At 43.6% G+C, this 18,169-nt stretch overlaps 1 protein-coding gene across 1 annotated transcript in view; it reads right to left on the bottom strand.

Annotated features, from left to right (window-relative positions):
* Positions 1-18,169, bottom strand: part of ADGRV1 (adhesion G protein-coupled receptor V1) — a 522,269-nt gene that overhangs the window by 310,933 nt on the left and 193,167 nt on the right. The window contains 4 exon segments of the mRNA XM_044282697.1: positions 9,431-9,577; positions 9,665-9,869; positions 15,567-15,789; positions 17,876-17,995. Of these exon segments, the coding sequence (XP_044138632.1) occupies positions 9,431-9,577; positions 9,665-9,869; positions 15,567-15,789; positions 17,876-17,995 (695 nt within the window).

Genomic DNA, 18,169 nt, shown 5'->3' on the forward strand with positions numbered 1-18,169 from the left:
TGCCTGGTTCTAGGTTGAGTGGCGAGAGCCACAGCTCAGTCTGGCCTCTTATCCCCTCCCACAGCTCTGCGGTGGTGTGCTAAGGGGTGGACATATCGCCTGTGCAGCTTAACCGGCGTGTGAGGGGGCCCATACATACTAGTGAGCACTTCTGGAAGCGCTCACTAGTATGAATGGGCCCCCTCTAGTATGCAAGAGAGAGGCGCTTACTTACCCCTCCGGCTCCGCTTCCTCCCTGGTCTCCTCCAGCCTGACTGCGTACAGCGCGCACTATGACCTGATGCTGTACGCTGTTTTAATTATTTATTTTTAGTCTGAACTGAGGTCTGATGGTGGTCTGTCACATGGATATGGGGGGCCTGAATGAGCATATGGGTGTGCCTGAATAAATAATTAACGACTGATATTGGGGGGGGGTCCTCCTGACTCTGGGGGTTCTAAGCAAGTGACATATGGGAGGGGACCTGAGCAATTGACATATGGGAACCTGCCTATTTTATATACTGGCAGACATGGGGGGCACTATGGATGGGGAGGAGCACTAGGGGGCCCTATCTTGTATACTGGCACACATGGGGGCACTATGGAGGGGGAGGAGCAATATGGGGGCCCTATCTTATATACTGGCATACATGGGGGCACTATTGGAGAAGGGGGAAAGGAGCACTATTGGGGCATCTTCTGGGGCCCTATCTTATATACTGGCACACATGGGAGGGCACTATGGAGGGGAGGAGCACTTTGGGGGCCCTATCTTATATACTAGCACACATGGGGGCACTATGGAAAAGGGGGAGCACTATGGGCGCATCTACTGGGGACCCTATCTTATATACTGGCACACATGGGGGGCACTATGGAAAAGGGGGAGAGGAGTACTATTGGGGTCATTATATAGGGGAATTATACTGGCACACATTATGGGGGCATTTTATACTGGCACATTGTCAGGCACCATGGGGATAAGGGGAGGCGCACTATTGGGGCACAATATAGGAGTATTTTATACTGGCGCAAATTATAGGGCACTATGGGGACTTTGTCTCAACTGGGGGCACTAGGAGGGTTTTTTGGGTACACAGTAGGGGGCATTGGCACACATTATGAGGGCACTATGGCTCTACAGGGAGCACTAAGAGGAGGTATTTTTTATACTACCACACAACAGGTAATTTTTGTTTTTACTGTAACACATTATTGAGAGAATTATTACTACCGTGGACATTATAGTGGGCTTTATTACAGTTGAGGGACTATGAGGAACATGAATACTAGTATGAGTACTATGGGAGCATTATTACTTCTGGGACACAGTGGGAAATTATTTCTTTAGGGGCACTATTACTACTACGTGTTCTCTGGTAGATAATTATTTCTATTGCTGGGACTTTGGGGAGCAGTATTACTGTGGGGGGCACCCTAGCACGGTATCAGCTTAGCACAATTATTTTTGGGGAACTTATGTTTACACTATTAGTGTCAGGGACACTGTTTCCTGGGCACAGTTATTTTTTAGGACACTGTGTGACAATAATTATTGAAGGGGAACTATCTGTGTGTAACTTGTATAGGGAGAACAGCGGGCACAGAATTGGGGGTGGCAGGTTTGTGTCCAGCTGATTCCTTGAATTTCTGCCGGATCAGGTGGCCGGAGCGTAGTGCCGCAGGTGTGAAAGTAGCCTTACCCTATATGTTTTGCATTGCTATAAGTAATGTTAGAACGAAATAGATTAGGTTGCAAATTTGGCTTGGGTGGGGGGGGGGGGGCTGGGGCCCAGGCACATTCATTGCACAGGGGCCCTCTGCTGTCTGTGTCCACCCCTGAGTGTGCTATTTGTCCCCTAAGCATATCAGCTTCAGCACGGCCTGTTGCCGCTTCCCCACGCCAGTGCTACACTGCTTCCAGCTACCGACTGATGACTGGCTGGTGCCGCACACGGATAATTCGGAGGTGGAAGTGGAGGAGGAGGCGAAGGGGGAGAACTGGGGGTTGGAGCCACTAACGTAGGTGCTGGCAAAAACCCTGATCAACGTAGGGCCCGCAATCCTTGGCATCGGTAGCACCTGTGTCATCCCAGAGTACTACTCGCTCCCGGCCTCCACAACATTCACCCAGTGTGCCGTCAGGGAAATGTAGCATCCCTGGCCAAATGCATTTGTCCATGTGTCCGTGGTTAAGTGGACCTTCCCAGTAACTGTGTTGGTCAGGGCAATTGTGATGTTATGGGACACATGTTGAAAAATATGTCAATGAAAAATAGTGGCGGCTGGGGACTGCATAACGCGGGACACCCGCCAACATCAGGCTGTGGAAGGCCTCAGTGTCCACAAGCCAAAATGGCAACATTTCCAGGGCCAGTAATATGGAAAGCTGCAAATTTAGTGCTATGGCCTGTGGGTGGGTGGCTGGGTATTTGCGCTTGCATTCAAATGCCTGGGGTAGGGACATTGGGACGTTGCGCTGGGACACTGAAGTGGATGTGGTCGCTGATGGTGCTTGCGAAGGTCCAGGTGCAGGGCGGGAGGGCCTGCATCTTGGACAGGGGATACAGTATCTAACAACGGGGAAGAAGAGGCAGTGGTGTGACCCGCAAACACAGATTGTGGACCCAGGCGTTCGGCCAACTATTACGGTGCTTTGATGCCATGTGGCGGATCATGCTGGTGGTGATGAGGTTGCTAGTGTTTACGCCCCTGCTCATTTTTTGTATGGCACAGGTTGCAAATTACAATTCTTTTGTCATCTGCACTTTCCTAAAAAAAAGTGCCAGACTGCGGAACACCTACCCGTTGGCAAGGGAGATTTCCGCAAGGGGGTGTTCAGTGGAACAGTTACGGGCCTGTTTGGTGTGGCCCGCCTTCTCCCTTTTGCCACCCCACTGCCTCTTCCAGCCTGTTGCAGGGCTGAAGATCCCTCCCCCTCTGTACTGCTGTCCTCGCTCGGCTTTCCACATTCCCAGGTTGAGTCAGTGACTTCATCGTCCACCATCTCCTCTTCCACTTCCTCACTCTGCTCATCCTCCTGACTTGTTGACCTAACCACAACCTCAGTGATTGACAACTGTGTCTCATCCTCTTTCTCAACCCCTTGAGACAGTAATTACTGGTGAGTTATTGGCAACTGTGTCTCATCATCATAGAAACATAGAATGTGTCGGCAGATAAGAACCATTTGGCCCATCTAGTCTGCCCAATATACTGAATACTATGGATAGCCCCTGGCCCTATCTTATATGAAGGATGGCCTTATGCCTATCCCATGCAGGCTTAAATTCCTCCACTGTATTTGCAGCTACCACTTCTGCAGGAAGGCTATTCCATGCATCCACTACTCTCTCAGTAAAGTAAGACTTCCTGATAATACTTTTAAACCTTTGCCCCTCTAATTTAAAACGATGTCCTCTTGTAGCAGTTTTTCTTCTTTTAAATATTCTTTCCTCTTTTCCCTTTATGTATTTAAAAGTTTCTATCATATCCCCTCTGTCTCGTCTTTCTTCCAAGCTATACATGTTAAGGTCCTTTAATCTTTCCTGGTAAGTTTTATCCTGCAATCCATGTACCAGTTTAGTAGCTCTTCTCTGAACTCTCTCCAAAGTATCAATATCCTTCTGGAGATATGGTCTCCAGTACTGACCACAATACTCCAAATGAGGTCTCACTAGTGCTCGGTAGAGCGGCATGAGCACCTCCCTCTTTCTACTGGTAATTCCTCTCCCTATACACCCAAGCATTCTGCTAGCATTTCCTGCTGCTCTATGACATTGTCTGCCTACCTTTAAGTCTTCTGAAATAATGATCCCTAAATCCCTTTCCTCAGATACTGAGGTTAGGACTGTATCACTGATTTTATATTCTGCTCTTGCGTTTTTACGCCCCAGGTGCATTATCCTGCACTTATCAACATTAAATTTTAGTTGCCAGATAAGCGATGTCTACTGCTCCTCCTCCATCTATTATTTTAGTCACCCAATCAAAAAAATCAATAAGATTAGTTTGACATGATCTCCCTGAAGTAAACCCATGCTGTTTTTAATCTTTCAATCCATGGGATTTTAGATGTTCCACAATCCTCTCCTTAAGTATGGTTTCCATTAATTTCTACACTATTGATGTCAGGCTTACTGGCCTATAGTTGCCCGATTCCTCCCTTCTACCTTTCTTGTGAATGGGGACAACATTTGCTCATTTTCAATCTTCTGGGACGTCTCCTGTTGCCAGTGATTGGTTAAATAAGGCTACTTTCACACTAGCGTTCATGGGTCCGTTCGTGAGCTCCGTTTGAAGGAGCTCACGAGCGGACCCAAACGCCTCCGTCCAGCCCTGATGCAGTCTGAATGGAGCGGATCCGCTCAGACTGCATCAGTCTAGCGGCGTTCAGCCTCCGCTCCGCTCGCCTCCGCACGGACATGCGGACAGCTGAACGCTGCTTGCAGCGTTCAGCTGTCCGCCTGGCCGTGCGGAGGCGAGCGGATCCGTTCAGACTTACAATGTAAGTCAATGGGAACGGATCCGCTTGAAGATGTCACCATATGGCTCAATCTTCAAGCGGATCCGTCCCCCATTGACTTTACATTAAAAGTCTGAACGCATCCGCTCAGGCTGCTTTCACACTTAGAATTTTTTCTAAGTTATTAATGCAGACGGATCCGTACTGAACGGAGCCTCCGTCTGCATTAATATGATCGGATCCGTTCAGAACGGATCCGATCAAGCGCAAGTGTGAAAGTAGCCTAAATCTGTTAATGGTTTTGCTAGTTCACCGCTAAGCTCTTTTAATAGCTTTGGGTGTATCTCATCAGGCCCCTGTGACTTATTTGTATTAATTTTAGACAGCTGACTTAGAACCTCAACCTCTGTAAAGAAACATGCATCAAAAGATTAATTAGTCTTCTTTCCTAACTGAGGTCCTTTTCCTTCATTTTCCTTTGTGAAAACTGAACAGAAGTATTCATTGAGACAGTCAGCTAGTTCTTTATCTTCTTTCATATACCTTCCTTCTTTTGTTTTTAATTTGGTAATTCCTTGTTTTAGTTTCCTTTTTTCATTTATGTATCTGAAGAATGTCTTATTGCCTTTTTTCACTGACTGAGCTAATTTCTCTTCTGCCTGTGCTTTAGAAGCTCTTATAACTTGTTTGGCCTCTCTCTGCCTAATCTTATAAATTTACCTGTCATCCTCGTTTTTTGTTTTTTTTATAATTCCTAAATGCTATCTTTTTGTTTGTAATGATTTTGGCCACTTCTGCTGAGTACCACAGTGGTCTCTTCCTTTTTTTGCTTTTACTGACAAGCCTAATGCAATTTTCTGTTGCCTTCAATAATGGCACTTTTAAGTAGTCCCATTTCTCCTGGACTCCAATGAAACTGTTCCAATCTGATAGGGACTCGTGTACCACTAATCTAATTTTAGAAAAGTCAGTTTTTCTAAAACCTAAAACTTTTGTTTTTGTGTGGTATAACTCAATCACTGTACTTATAGTAAACCACACTGACTGGTGATCACTAGATCCCAAGCTTTCCCCTACAGTAATATCAGATACGAAATTCCCATTTGTGAATACTAAATCTAAAATGGCCTCCTTCCGGGTTGGATCCTCCACTACTTGCTGTAGAGATAATCCCAGTAGGGACTTTAGAATATCTGTACTCCTGGCAGAACTAGCTATTTTGGTTTTCCAGTTTACATCTGGAAGATTGAAGTCTCCCATAACGATAACTTCCCCCTTCAATGTCATTTTAGCTATTTCCTCAACTAGTAGATCATCTAATTCTATTTCCTCAACTAGTAGATCATCCACCTTATTAAACATGAATTGCCATTCCCCACCATCATCTTCTTGTGACTGTGGATGCTCAAGAGTTTGGGAATTAGGGCACAAGATCTGTCCCTCTTCAAGTGAGCTTGGCAAGAGGGCCACATCGTAGAATGGTGAGGAAAAGAGTTCCTCAGAATGTCAGAATGTGGGATCACTTGTTTGGCCAGACTCTCCATCCTGGGGGGAAGGAGTATCAAGACTGGGCTTGGTGGAAGACAGGGTGGTGCTTAACTGACTGGAAGCATTATCTGCTGCGATCCAACCAAACACCTGGTCGCAGTGGTCTGACTTCAATAGTGGTGTCCTGCGCCGCCCTGCAAACTGTGACACGAAGCTAGGTATCGTGGATCACTGTTTATCTTGTGCTCTGGCAGAAGGCACAGTTTCAACGCACCCAGGGCCACGGCCTCTGCGTGCACCATCAGCATTACGGCCACTTCCCTGTCCCTTACTGCTCGCCTTCTTCATTTTAAATGTGATATATGCTAGGATTTGGAAGTGTATGCACAATTTTTTTTTTAAAGGTATTTGTAATGTGGAAACGTCACACAGGAGATATCCCGCAGATAATGTCAATGCTGTCACCAGTGGCTAATAAAAAATTACAGGGAATGTCACAGGTATTTGGGATGAGGAAAAGTTATACAGGAGAGGTACCACTGGTAATGTCACTGTCCATTACATCTACGTAAAAAGTACATTGTATGTCAAAGATATTTTTTGGATGCGCACACTTTATACTGGAGATGTGGCACGGATAATTTAACTGTCTGCAGCGGACACCGTCTACAGAAAAAGTACACTGGATGTCACTGATATTTTAGGGATGCCCACACTTTACACAGGAGATGTTGTGAGGATAATTTAACTGTCTGTAGCGGACACCGTCTATGGAAAAAGTACGCTGGATGTCACTGATACTTTAGGGATATGCACACTTTTCACAGGAGATTTGGAGCAGTAATTTAACTGTACGCAGCGGACACCGTCTACGGAAAAAGTACACTGGATGTCACTGATATTTTAGGGATGCACACACTTTACACAGGAGATGTTGCGCGGATAATTTAACTGTCTGCAGCGGCCTATCAGACGCTATTTAGCGCAGGATGCGCTAAAAAATATATATTGCTGCTGTCACACACAATAGTCCTTAAAAGGAGTTTTGGGTATCTGAAAAGTTTTTCTAATAAAAATCTTCCAATAACACTCCTTACACGCTGTCCCTTTCTATGCACAGCTCTCCCTAAGACTGAGCAATTTAGCGCAGGTTGCGCTACAAACATATATTGCTGTCACATGCAATAGTCCTTAAAAGGACTTTTGGGTCTGTGAAAAGTTTTTGTAATAAAAATCTTCCAATAACACTCCCTACACTGTCTTTCCCTTTCTATGTTCAGCTCTCCCTGACTAAGACTGAGCCGAACACGTGTCATGGGGTCCTTTATAGCACCCGATGACGCGTTCCGGCCAGCCAATCACTTTAATGCCAGTAGCCAACATAGCTACTGCATTACAGTGAGTGCCAGCAGCTCCCTGAACGTTTATTGGCTGAATAGCAGCCAAGAAATGTGCGGGGAGGAAACACGAGCATTGCGCTCGAGCACATGTGGTATTTGGCCGAGTACCGCCATGTGCTGAGCATCGAGATGCTCGAGCCGAACAGGTGTTCGGCCGAGCATGCTCGATCATCACTAATGCAGAGCCATACTTAAACTAAAAGTAAGGTTGGAAATGTATAGCCTCTGCAATGTATTGAATTGGTCATGGTGATGAAGCTTAAGGGCTTTGGATACATTTGACACAGAAAAAAAAGATGTTGCATAAGTTACATAAGACAAGTTGCAGGATGCAATATTTATTTCTTTATTCACGTTCACCCCTCTAATATTCAGTTTGCAACCTGCTCTTAGTTGTAAACTTTTTTCATGCAGATGTGTCACTTCCAGCAATACATGCTGGATGTGGATCCAGGATGCTGCTATCTTCACTAGTTCTCATATATTAGCACAGCTTCATTCCTGGTATCTGCACAGACGGATCCGCACCTATAATGCAACGCTTAGATCCGTTCAGAACGGATCCGTTTGCATTACCATGAACAAAAAAAAAAAAAAAAAAAAATTTTTTTTTGTTTTTTTTGTTCATAATAGTGCAAACGGATCCGTTTTGACTTTACATTGAAAGTCAATGGGGAACGGATCCGTTTGAAAATTGAGCCATACTGTGTCAACTTCAAACGGATCCGTCCCCATTGACTTACATTGTAAGTCTGGACGGATCCGTTTGCCTCCGCACGACCAGGCGGACACCCGAACGCTGCAAGCAGCGTTCGGGTGTCCGCCTGCTGAGCGGAGAGGAGGACAAACGGTGCCAGACTGATGCATTCTGAGCGGATCCGCATCCACTCAGAATGCATTAGGGCTGGACGGATCCGTTCGGGGCCGCTGGTGAGAGCCTTCAAACGGAACTCACAAGCGGAGCCCCGAACGCAAGTGTGAAAGTAGCCTTATACTGCTGAGTTTGTTGCGTTGTCTCTCCTTTTTCTCTACACTCACACACAACATAAGCAATTCTACCTCCTCCTCCTGCAGACTGCTTTGTGTCTGCCACCATTCTATCTACAGCCTGTGTGATCTCCCCAAGTTGGTTCATTTTCCATTTATGAACAATAAAAAAATGAGTGCAAAGGCCTTCAAAGCCTTTAACAGCATCTGATTTATAGTTCAACTATTATACTTAAAGGGTTGGTCCCACAACAAATATTCTACAGTTTTCAAACCAGCAACTGGATCAGAATACTTTTGAAATTGCATATAATAAAAATTATTGTATAGCTACTGAGTTATTCAATAAAATGGATCTGTATGGTGCCACTTAATTTCTTATTTCTTTGACCAGCTCATTAAGAAGGCCGCACATGCTCAGTTTCATCTTTCAACTGCCTCCTGAGTTGTGATAGGGAGAGCATGGACACACACCCTGAGCTGTGATAGGGAGAGCATGGACACGCCCCCTGAGCTGTGATAGGGAGAGCATGGACACGCCCCCTGAGCTGCAGCAGAACAGACACTCCCCTTGAGCTGTCAGCCTGATATAAATTTAGCAGAGGAATGAATGGGGAGATCTCTGGATCCATGTGAGGTACAGGGCTGGTTCTAACTTTATTGTTTTGCTGGAACACTTAATGACGAATCCGGCACTAATAAACTTCAATGTAAATTAATGCCGGATCCGGCATTCCGGCAAGTGATCAGTATTTTTGGCCGGAGATAAAACTGCAGCATGCTGCTGTATTTTTTCCGTCCAAAAAAGGTAGGAGGGACTGAACTGAAGACATCCTGATGCATCCTGAACGGAATGCTCTCCATTCAGAATGCATTAGGATAAAACTGATCAGTTCTTTTCTGGTATTGACTCCCTGTGACGGAACTCAACACTGGAAAACAAAAACGCTAGTGTGAAAGTACCCTTAGAAAGGTATTGTCATGGACTATATGATGTCTGATTTTCATTTTTTACATTATTCATGGGATAACCCCTTTAAGGTAGAATGCTATATCTCTTCTCATAGAGACATATGATAGGGAATTTTGCAGTATATTAGATGCATACCACTCCTGATGCAGGAAATATATCAGTTACACTGCCATTGGCAAGCCATTCTACCACAACCCGGCCGTAAGTTCCATAGAGACGCTCAATGCTAAAGCTGATGAGATTGTCCCGTTCCATCTCTTCTGCTTGTTTCATTAATGAGTTCTAAAAATTACAAAAAAACAACAGGGTTTATATATAATGCAGCATAGTAATAGTGTCATTAGAAAGTCAAAAAAATCATGCCATCACCTGAGCAAAAGCAATAACTCCATGGGCATTGTCGTTGGCTGGAATGATTATGGTGACATAGGAATGTACACCGATCTCTGCACCTCCTTTTGGGTTTCTCAGCCTCACTCTGAAAGTTTCATCCTCCTCCGGGATTGAATCATCGAGGATATTAACTGCGAATATGGCTTCACTCTGACCAGGCTCAAACTTCAACTCACCTGAACTAGCAGAAAGGTATACACAGCATAAGATGAATATAACGGCATGAGTAACACCCACCCTGAAAACCCACCTCTTCAGACAAGCCTACAACCAGTGACCCTGCTGCCTCTATACCGCCATGACCAACTTAACCCGCACCTACTGTGTCCTTCTCCCATACCATGTAGATTGTAAGCCCTCACGGGCAGGGCCCTCTCTCCTTCTGTACCAGTTTGTAACTCATTTTGTTTATGATTAGTGCAATTGTCTGTATTATGTATGTGCACCCCTTATCATATGTACAGCGCTATGGAATGAATGGCGCTTAAATAATAAATAATAATAATAATAATAATAATAATAACACACAGTGGACTCCAGAGAAACAAACAAAAACAAAATCATTTTGACTGACAAGTATATACTGTAGGTGATCAAATCAGAATGGTTTTCACTTCTGCCTTCAGCAGGTGTGAGGTCAGTTTGTGCATCTTTATCTATGGGGAGCAAACTATAGAAAAATGGAAAACAACAACAAAATAATGATGCAAAAAGGCAAAATGAATTAATACGTACACTATATAAAGCGAGAAGTGCAAACTACTGTAGTGCAGGATTCTTCTGTCATGCCATATTACGCATTATGTAATCTGACATGAAAAGTGTTACCTGTAAGGTGGAGCAGTGCAGTGAAAAGACCAAATGTCCATACTAAATTGATACTACTGCAGCATGTAGGCTCACACGCGTCGCTATATAGTATAATATATTTATGGCTGAGGAAGGTCATATCTTTGTAACACTGGTAGACTTGCCATAATCGCATATGCCCATGGAGCTCTCAATCTTCCTATTTATTTTCCCCAAAATATTATATTGGGTTCATTTTCAATAATGGACACTGCAATATGATTACAGGTAGTAGAAAAATCTAATTTATATTACTGGGGATCTAGGTGTCAATGCTGTTCAGGTCTTATAAATATATCTGTTTAAGTTGCTAAATACCCTAACTGAAAAAGCATATTCCTTCCTTCTGTAACAGATGCATTTTATAGATTGATGGGGTGCTCCCGTTTTGGTATGGACCCCCTTCAAACCTTGTCCCACCCACCTGGATGCCATGGCTAGAGGTGTTCAGAGCTACACGAACAGCTGAGCGGGCTGTATCATGCTGTTCATCTAACTCCCACTCACTTGTATAGACGTTATAGAAACTGGAAGACAGCCCACTTGACTCTGGCCATGGCATCCAGATGACTCTGTGCATACTGAGTTTGAGCCTTCCACTGGACTGGAGGTATACGAAGGAAGGCTTGCATTTATGAAAATGTATAGGCATGTAGAAACATATAACATCCATTAATTGTAAAAAAAAATATATATATATAGCTACAGTGGATATAAAAAGTCTACACACCCCTGTTAAAATGTTAGGTTTCTGTGATGTAAAAAAAAAAAATGAGACAAAGATAAATCATTTCAGAACTTTTTCCACCTTTAATGTGACCTATAAACTGTACAACTCAATTGAAAAACAAACTGAAATCTTTTAGGTAGAGGGAAGAAAAAATATAAAAATAAAATAATATGGTTGCATAAGTGTGCACACCCTTAACTAATACTTTGTTGAAGCACCTTTTGATTGTATTACAGTCTTTTTGGGTATGGGTCTATCAGCATGGCACATTTTGACTTGGCAAGATTTGCCCACTCTTGTTTGCAAAAACACTCCAAATCAGTCAGATTGCGAGGGCATCTTCTGTGCACAGCCCTCTTCAGATCACCCCACAGATTTTCAATTGGTTTCATGTCTGGGCTCTGGCTGGGCCATTCAAAAACTTTAATCTTCTTCTGGTGAAGCCATTCCTTTGTTGATTTGGATGTATGCTTAGGTTCGTTGCCATGCTGAAAGATGAAGTTCCTTTTCATGTTCAGCTTTCTAGCAGAAGCCTGAAGGTTTTGAGCCAATATTGACTGGTATTTGGAACTGTTCATAAATCCCTCTAGCTTAACTAAGGCCCCAGTTCCAGCTGAAGAAAAACAGCCCCTTGGCATGATGCTGCCACCACCAGGCTTCACTGTGGGTATGGTGTTCTTTTGGAGATGTGCAGTGTTGTTTTTGCGCCAAACATATCTTTTGGAATTATGGCCAAAAAGTTCAACCTTGGTTTCATCAGACCATAACACCTTTTCCCACATACTTTTGGGAGACTTCAGATGTGTTTTTGCAAAATGTAGCCTGGCTGGATGTTTTTCTTCGTAAGAAAAGGCTTTCGTCTTGCCACTCTACCCCATAGCCCAGACATATGAAGAATATGGGAGATTGTTGTCACATGTACCACACAGTCAGTACTTGCCAGATATTCATGCAGCTCCTTTAATGTTGCTGTAGGCCTCTTGGTAGCCTCCCAGACCAGCTTTCTTCTCGTCATTTCATCAGTTTTGGAGGGACGTCCAGTTCTTGGTAATGTCACTGTTGTGCCATATTTTCTCCACTTGATGATGACTGCCTTTACTGTGTTCCATGGTCTATCTAATGCCTTGGAAATTCTTTTGTACCCTTCTCCTGACTGATACCTTTTTAACAATGAGTTCCCTCTGATGCTTTGGAAGCTCTCTGTGGACCATGGCTTTTGCTGTGGGATGTGTTGAGGAAGGGTTGAGACGCATGCATATATATATACATATATGCATGCAAACACGTGCATGCATGTATAATATATATGCATGCATTAATCACTTTATAGGAGGATGTGCGCAGATGTGCCCAGCATCTGCGCACATCTGCCCTTAGTGAACCACAGGGGCTCATGGTGGCCCCTGTGGGATATATGTGCTGTGCCCCTTATAATGTAGGGGCTGTGCCCCCCTTGTAATGTAGGGGCTGTGCCCCCTTGTAATGTAAGGGCTGTGCCCCCTTATAATAATAAGATACATGCCCCCATATCCATAGGCCCCAATATCTACAACCAGGTGCATCAGTGTGAATGTGCCCCAAGCATTCACACTGATGCAATCTGGTTGATTGCATCAGAATGACCGGACAAAGGCCACTGCGCCTGCCCGCGTGGCTCTGATGGGCGGGCGCGCGCGCCCCCTAGTGGGCGGCGCGGGAGTGCGGGCCGCCGGGGATAAATATCCGGCGGCCCCTGCACTCAGGTAGAAAGGGTCGGGACCCCCCACCCTGATAGGAGAGCGCGACCGGCGCTCAGTACAGCGCGCCCCCCCCTCCGGCTGAAGACCCCTACCGGACCCCCCCTCCTGAAGGAGAGCGCAACCGGCACTCAGAGAAGGCCGACCGGACCCCCCCCCCCCCCTCCTGAAGGAGAGCGCTTCCTGCGCTCAGGAGGAAGAGCCGTGCCGCCCCCTCCTCAGAAGGAGCAGACCCCCCCTGGACGAACGAGCAGAACCCCTGGACGAACGAGCAATAAACCCTAAGTATCACCCCCTCATTATACCCCTGATCCCTACCACTATCCCACTAATGTTTTACCCTTTAAATCCCTGAACCCATACTGCCCCTTGTTAACCCTATAACTCTATAACCCCTGATTTCCCTGCCTTGCTATATACCCTTCCTGTGCTTACCACCCCTGATTAACCCTAACTTTGTGCCCTGATTTACCCTAGTCCCTGCCTTGTTAGTGTCCCTGATACCCTTGCTGTGACCACCCCTGATTAACCCTTACATTGTGGTATTCCTGATTCCCCTGATTCACCCTGGTCCCTGATTAACCCTGTTGTGCTTACCCCTGGATACCTCACCCCTATTACCGTATCTGTGTTTGTAGTATACCCTTGTTAGACCATAGTTAACCCTTGTCGTACCCCATAAGGGATAGTAAATAGTACCAGGTGGGTGGGCTGTTAATACTTGTATGTGTGAACTGTATAGTTAGTTGATAGGTGGAATTTGGGAACGTGTAGTGTAGTTTAGTACTGTATATTTAGTGCTGTATTGTTAGTGTATTGCGTGCGTAGTGTATTGTTGGTAATAAATACTGTTTTATGTACAACTATTTGTGTAACGTGTAGTTATTAGCGATAGTTAGTTTAGTAAGGCGCATGCAGCTAGCGTAGTGATTAGTGTAAAGCATAGCGAAGGTATTGTGTTATTGTTATACAAAGGTATAAATAGGCGGAGTCATCAATAGACGGTTCCTCCTATTTATGAATATTAATTATCGATATTTGCATAAATATTGGTGATTAATATTCTCCCTTTACAGGATGCGACTAAGAAAATTTCAGGAAAGACCAACTAGAGCAGTTGAACTTTATTTGGGGTTAATCAGAGACACTTTAAATGATGGAAGGTGTATGCCGACTCCTATTTGACATGATTTTTTATGTGATTGCTTAATTCTGAACACAGCTACAACCCCAGTTATGAACACTTATGCAACCACATTTTTGTTTTCTTCCCTCCACCTAAAAGATTTCAGTTTGTTTTTCAATTGAGTTGTACAGTTTATAGGTCACATTAAAGGTGGAAAAAGTTCTGAAATAATTTATCTTTGTCTAATTTTTTTATATCACAGCAACCTGACATTTTAACAGGGGTGTGTAGACTTTTTATATCCACTGTATATATATACTAACACATGCTATCATGACTGAGGCCAAAAGGACAGTTTTTTTGGCCTCCATCAGATGAATGCAGCCCTATGGATACATTTGACATATATGTGAAGAGCTTTTCTGGTTTATATGCAAAGGGTTTAGATGCAATGTGGATAGAGCTTAATGCATTCCTTTTACTTAGGCCTCATGCACACGACAGTATTTTTTCACGGTCCGCAAAACGGGGTTCCGTTGTTCCGTGATCCGTGTCCGTTTTTTCTTCCGTGTGTCTTCCTTGATTTTTGGAGGATCACCAGACCAGAAAAGTTAAAAAAAAATCTAAGTCAAGTTTGACTTGAAATGATAGGAAAGAAACGGACATGGATCACGGACGGGGATGACAATCTTGTGTGCCGCTGTGTTTTTTCACGGACACATTGACTTGAATGGCTCCGTGAACTGTTGTCCGTCAAAAAAATAGGACAGGTCCTATTTTTTTGACGGACAGGAAACACGGATCACGGACATGGATGACAAATGGTGCATTTTCCGAGTTTTCCACGGACCCATTAAAAGTCAATGGGTCCGCAGAAAATCACGGAAAACGGAACAACGGAGACAGATGCACACAACGGTGGTGTGCATGAGGCCTAAGTGACATAATATTCACAATGAGCATTTGTATTCAATGTATTTTAAGGCTACTTTCACACTCGCGTTTGGTGCCGATCCGTCTTGGATCTGCACAGACGGATCCGTTCAGATAATACAAATGTCTGCATCCGTTCAGAACTGATCAGTTTGTATTATCTTTAACATAGCCAAGACAGAGCCGTCTTGAACACTATTGAAAGTCAATGGAGGACGGATCCGTTTTCAGTGGTGTCATAGAAAACGGATTCGTCCCCAATTAACTTACATTGTGTGTCAGGACGGATCCGTTTGGCTCAGTTTCGTCAGACAGACAGCAAAGCGGAATGGAGACGGAACGGAGGCAAACTGATGCATTCTGAACGGATCCTTTTCCATTCAGAATGCATTAGGGCAAAACTGATCCGTTTTGGACCGCTTGTGAACAGATTTCACAAACGGAAAGCCAAAACGCCAGTGTGAAAGAGGCCTAAGAGTTCCCCATTAGACAGCTGGCATTTACCTTGGTATGAAATCAGATTGATTAGACACTGAAGTTAGCTCAAAGATCTGTGTGTGGTAATCTCCAGCCAAGGATATGATGGTTTTGGACACATTTAAGGAGAAGACAGTAGAGGAGATCAACTGTTTAGAGGGTGGAGCCACCAGTAATGGAGAAAACTGTCCCCTTTCAGAGTTCAAGCGATACAATTCAGATATATTTCCACCAGCAATTAAAAGGTGAGCTTAAAAAGAAACAAAAAATGAAACAAAAAATGAAAAGATATGTTCCTTGATCTACTTGATTGTACTCTATGTGATGACCTTTACTTTTTATATACAGGAAGTTCTTAGGGATTTTCCAGGATTACCATGGTTTTAACAGATATGCACATGTAGTTCCTTACCTGGTGTACATCTTTCTTTTTCAATTTGGACTCTCCTGACCCTTTGTCAACATGTAAACATTTTTTTTCTGGTTTCTTTACATCCTGTATGTAGCACTTCCTGTTGCTGTTTTCAACCAAACCCATGATGCACTTCTCCTTCCTCTGTCACCGCTCCAGCACCGCCCCTAACAATGCCCAGCTAGTTTATTGCTCCTCCCGCCACACACTCCCCATCACTGCCCCACCCATGGACACAACATTACAGGAAATAAGAAAGAGCTGAATGGACAAGGTCCGAGCTATCTTGTCCACATCTGTGGGCAGACGCCACCTGTGGACGACAAAGTCCTTTTCAACCTTTATATTCTCTCTAGTGATAAACTTCTAACAGATCAGCTTCTAACATGTGTAATGCTTAACATGATTTAAATTGATTATCCCATTAAAAAATTGTCTAATAAAGCTGAAATGCAAAGTTCACAGTGTCTTTTTGCAATATTGTTTAGGTTTTGAAATGAGAACATAAGGTCCCCAGTGTCCCGTAAAGGAGTGCAGAAGTACAGTACTCTGTGTCACATCCAAATTATACATCAAATAGCAGTAATACATATATAATCATGGAACAGCAGGCAAGCTTTACTAAGCAAAAGGTGTCAAAATTCTGTTACAAATTAATTCCACCAAATTTATTATCTCTACCTACCTCTACAAAAAGTAGTACTAAGCGGTGGCACAAAATATATAAACTTAGGGTACTTTCACATTAGCGTTATTCTTTTCCGGCACTGAGTTCCGTCCTAGGGGTTCAATACCGGAAAAGAACTGATCAGTTGTATCCTAATGCATTCTGAATGGAGAGCAATCCGTTCAGGATGCATTAGAATACAACTGATCAGTTATTTTCTGGTATTCAGTTCAGTCTTTTTGACTTTTCAGGACGGAGATAATACCACAGCATGCTCTGGTTTTATCTCCGTCCAAAAATTCCGGAACACTTGCCCATTGACATGCATTTTCCCATTGACATGCATTAATGCTGGATCCGGCCCCGAGTGTTCCGGAAAAACGGATCTGGCATTGCAGTCTGCGCATGCTCAGATAAGTTTTTCCGGATGACACCGGAGAGACAGATCCGGCATTTCAATGCATTTGTCATACGGATTAGGATCCTGATCCATCTGACAAATGCTATCAGTTTGCGTCCTTATAGACGGATCCAGCAGGCAGTTCCGGCAACGGTGAAAGTGCCGCAAGTGTGAAAGTACCCTTAGCTGAAGATATGTGCCATCGTTTGGTGCAAAATGTTAGTATATATATATGCCAGGCATGAAATTAAGTAAAGAAATGTCTAGTTGCACCAAATTTGTCATGCCCGTGCCAAAAAGATGCCCCATTACATTGTTTAAAAATGTAAATGCATTTAATGGCTTCACTGTAACCAGGAGTTCAAGGGCTCAACAGCGTTAGTCAAATGACTACCATGTAGAGATGAGAGGACTTCCTGAAATTTGTTTCAGGTACCATTTGTCCAAATAGGCCAAGAAATTTGATTTGGATATGAATCAATTGTACCCGAATTTTGCACCCGAATGATGTTAAATATCTCTCTCTGGATAACTTCCCCTAAATTGAATCTAAACAAATTCTGATTCTAATGAATTTGAGTAAAAAAAAAAAAATTTTATTCGAAAGAATCGTTTGGCTCCATGATTATATGGCAGATTACAATTCTTGCGATAGTTGTGTGACAAACACTGAATTCACAAAATTCATAAAACCTCTTGAATTTTAAGTGTTGCACGGCCATAAATCACTGTGCCGGCCTAGCCTATTGCTGCAGCTTCCTGATATTCTTGCTAAGACCCAAGCAACAATAATCCGAGCCCCATAACTTTCTCTTCTATAATACATAAATGCACCATACATTAATAGTATAGCTTACCAAGGCCGGATGACGGGACAAATGTATGAATTGTGTGCGCAGCTTTAAATGAAATAACTTGCAGTTTTTTAATGAGTGTCTGTCCTGATTCCCACAGGAAAATATGAATAAAATCTGTTTCTACAAAAAAAAAAAACAGAACGGAAAATTGAAAGGTCTTAATTTTATCTGACAATGTATTTGTAGCATTATTATTATTTGACACATCATTCATTAGATCAGTATGTTTCGAAAGGCTAGAAGTGCAACCGTTAATTCCTGTCATCTACTAATAATAACTACTTGATAATAGGA

Source organism: Bufo gargarizans, chromosome 1, assembly GCF_014858855.1.
Source record: "Bufo gargarizans isolate SCDJY-AF-19 chromosome 1, ASM1485885v1, whole genome shotgun sequence".
Taxonomy (NCBI): Eukaryota; Metazoa; Chordata; class Amphibia; order Anura; family Bufonidae; genus Bufo; species Bufo gargarizans.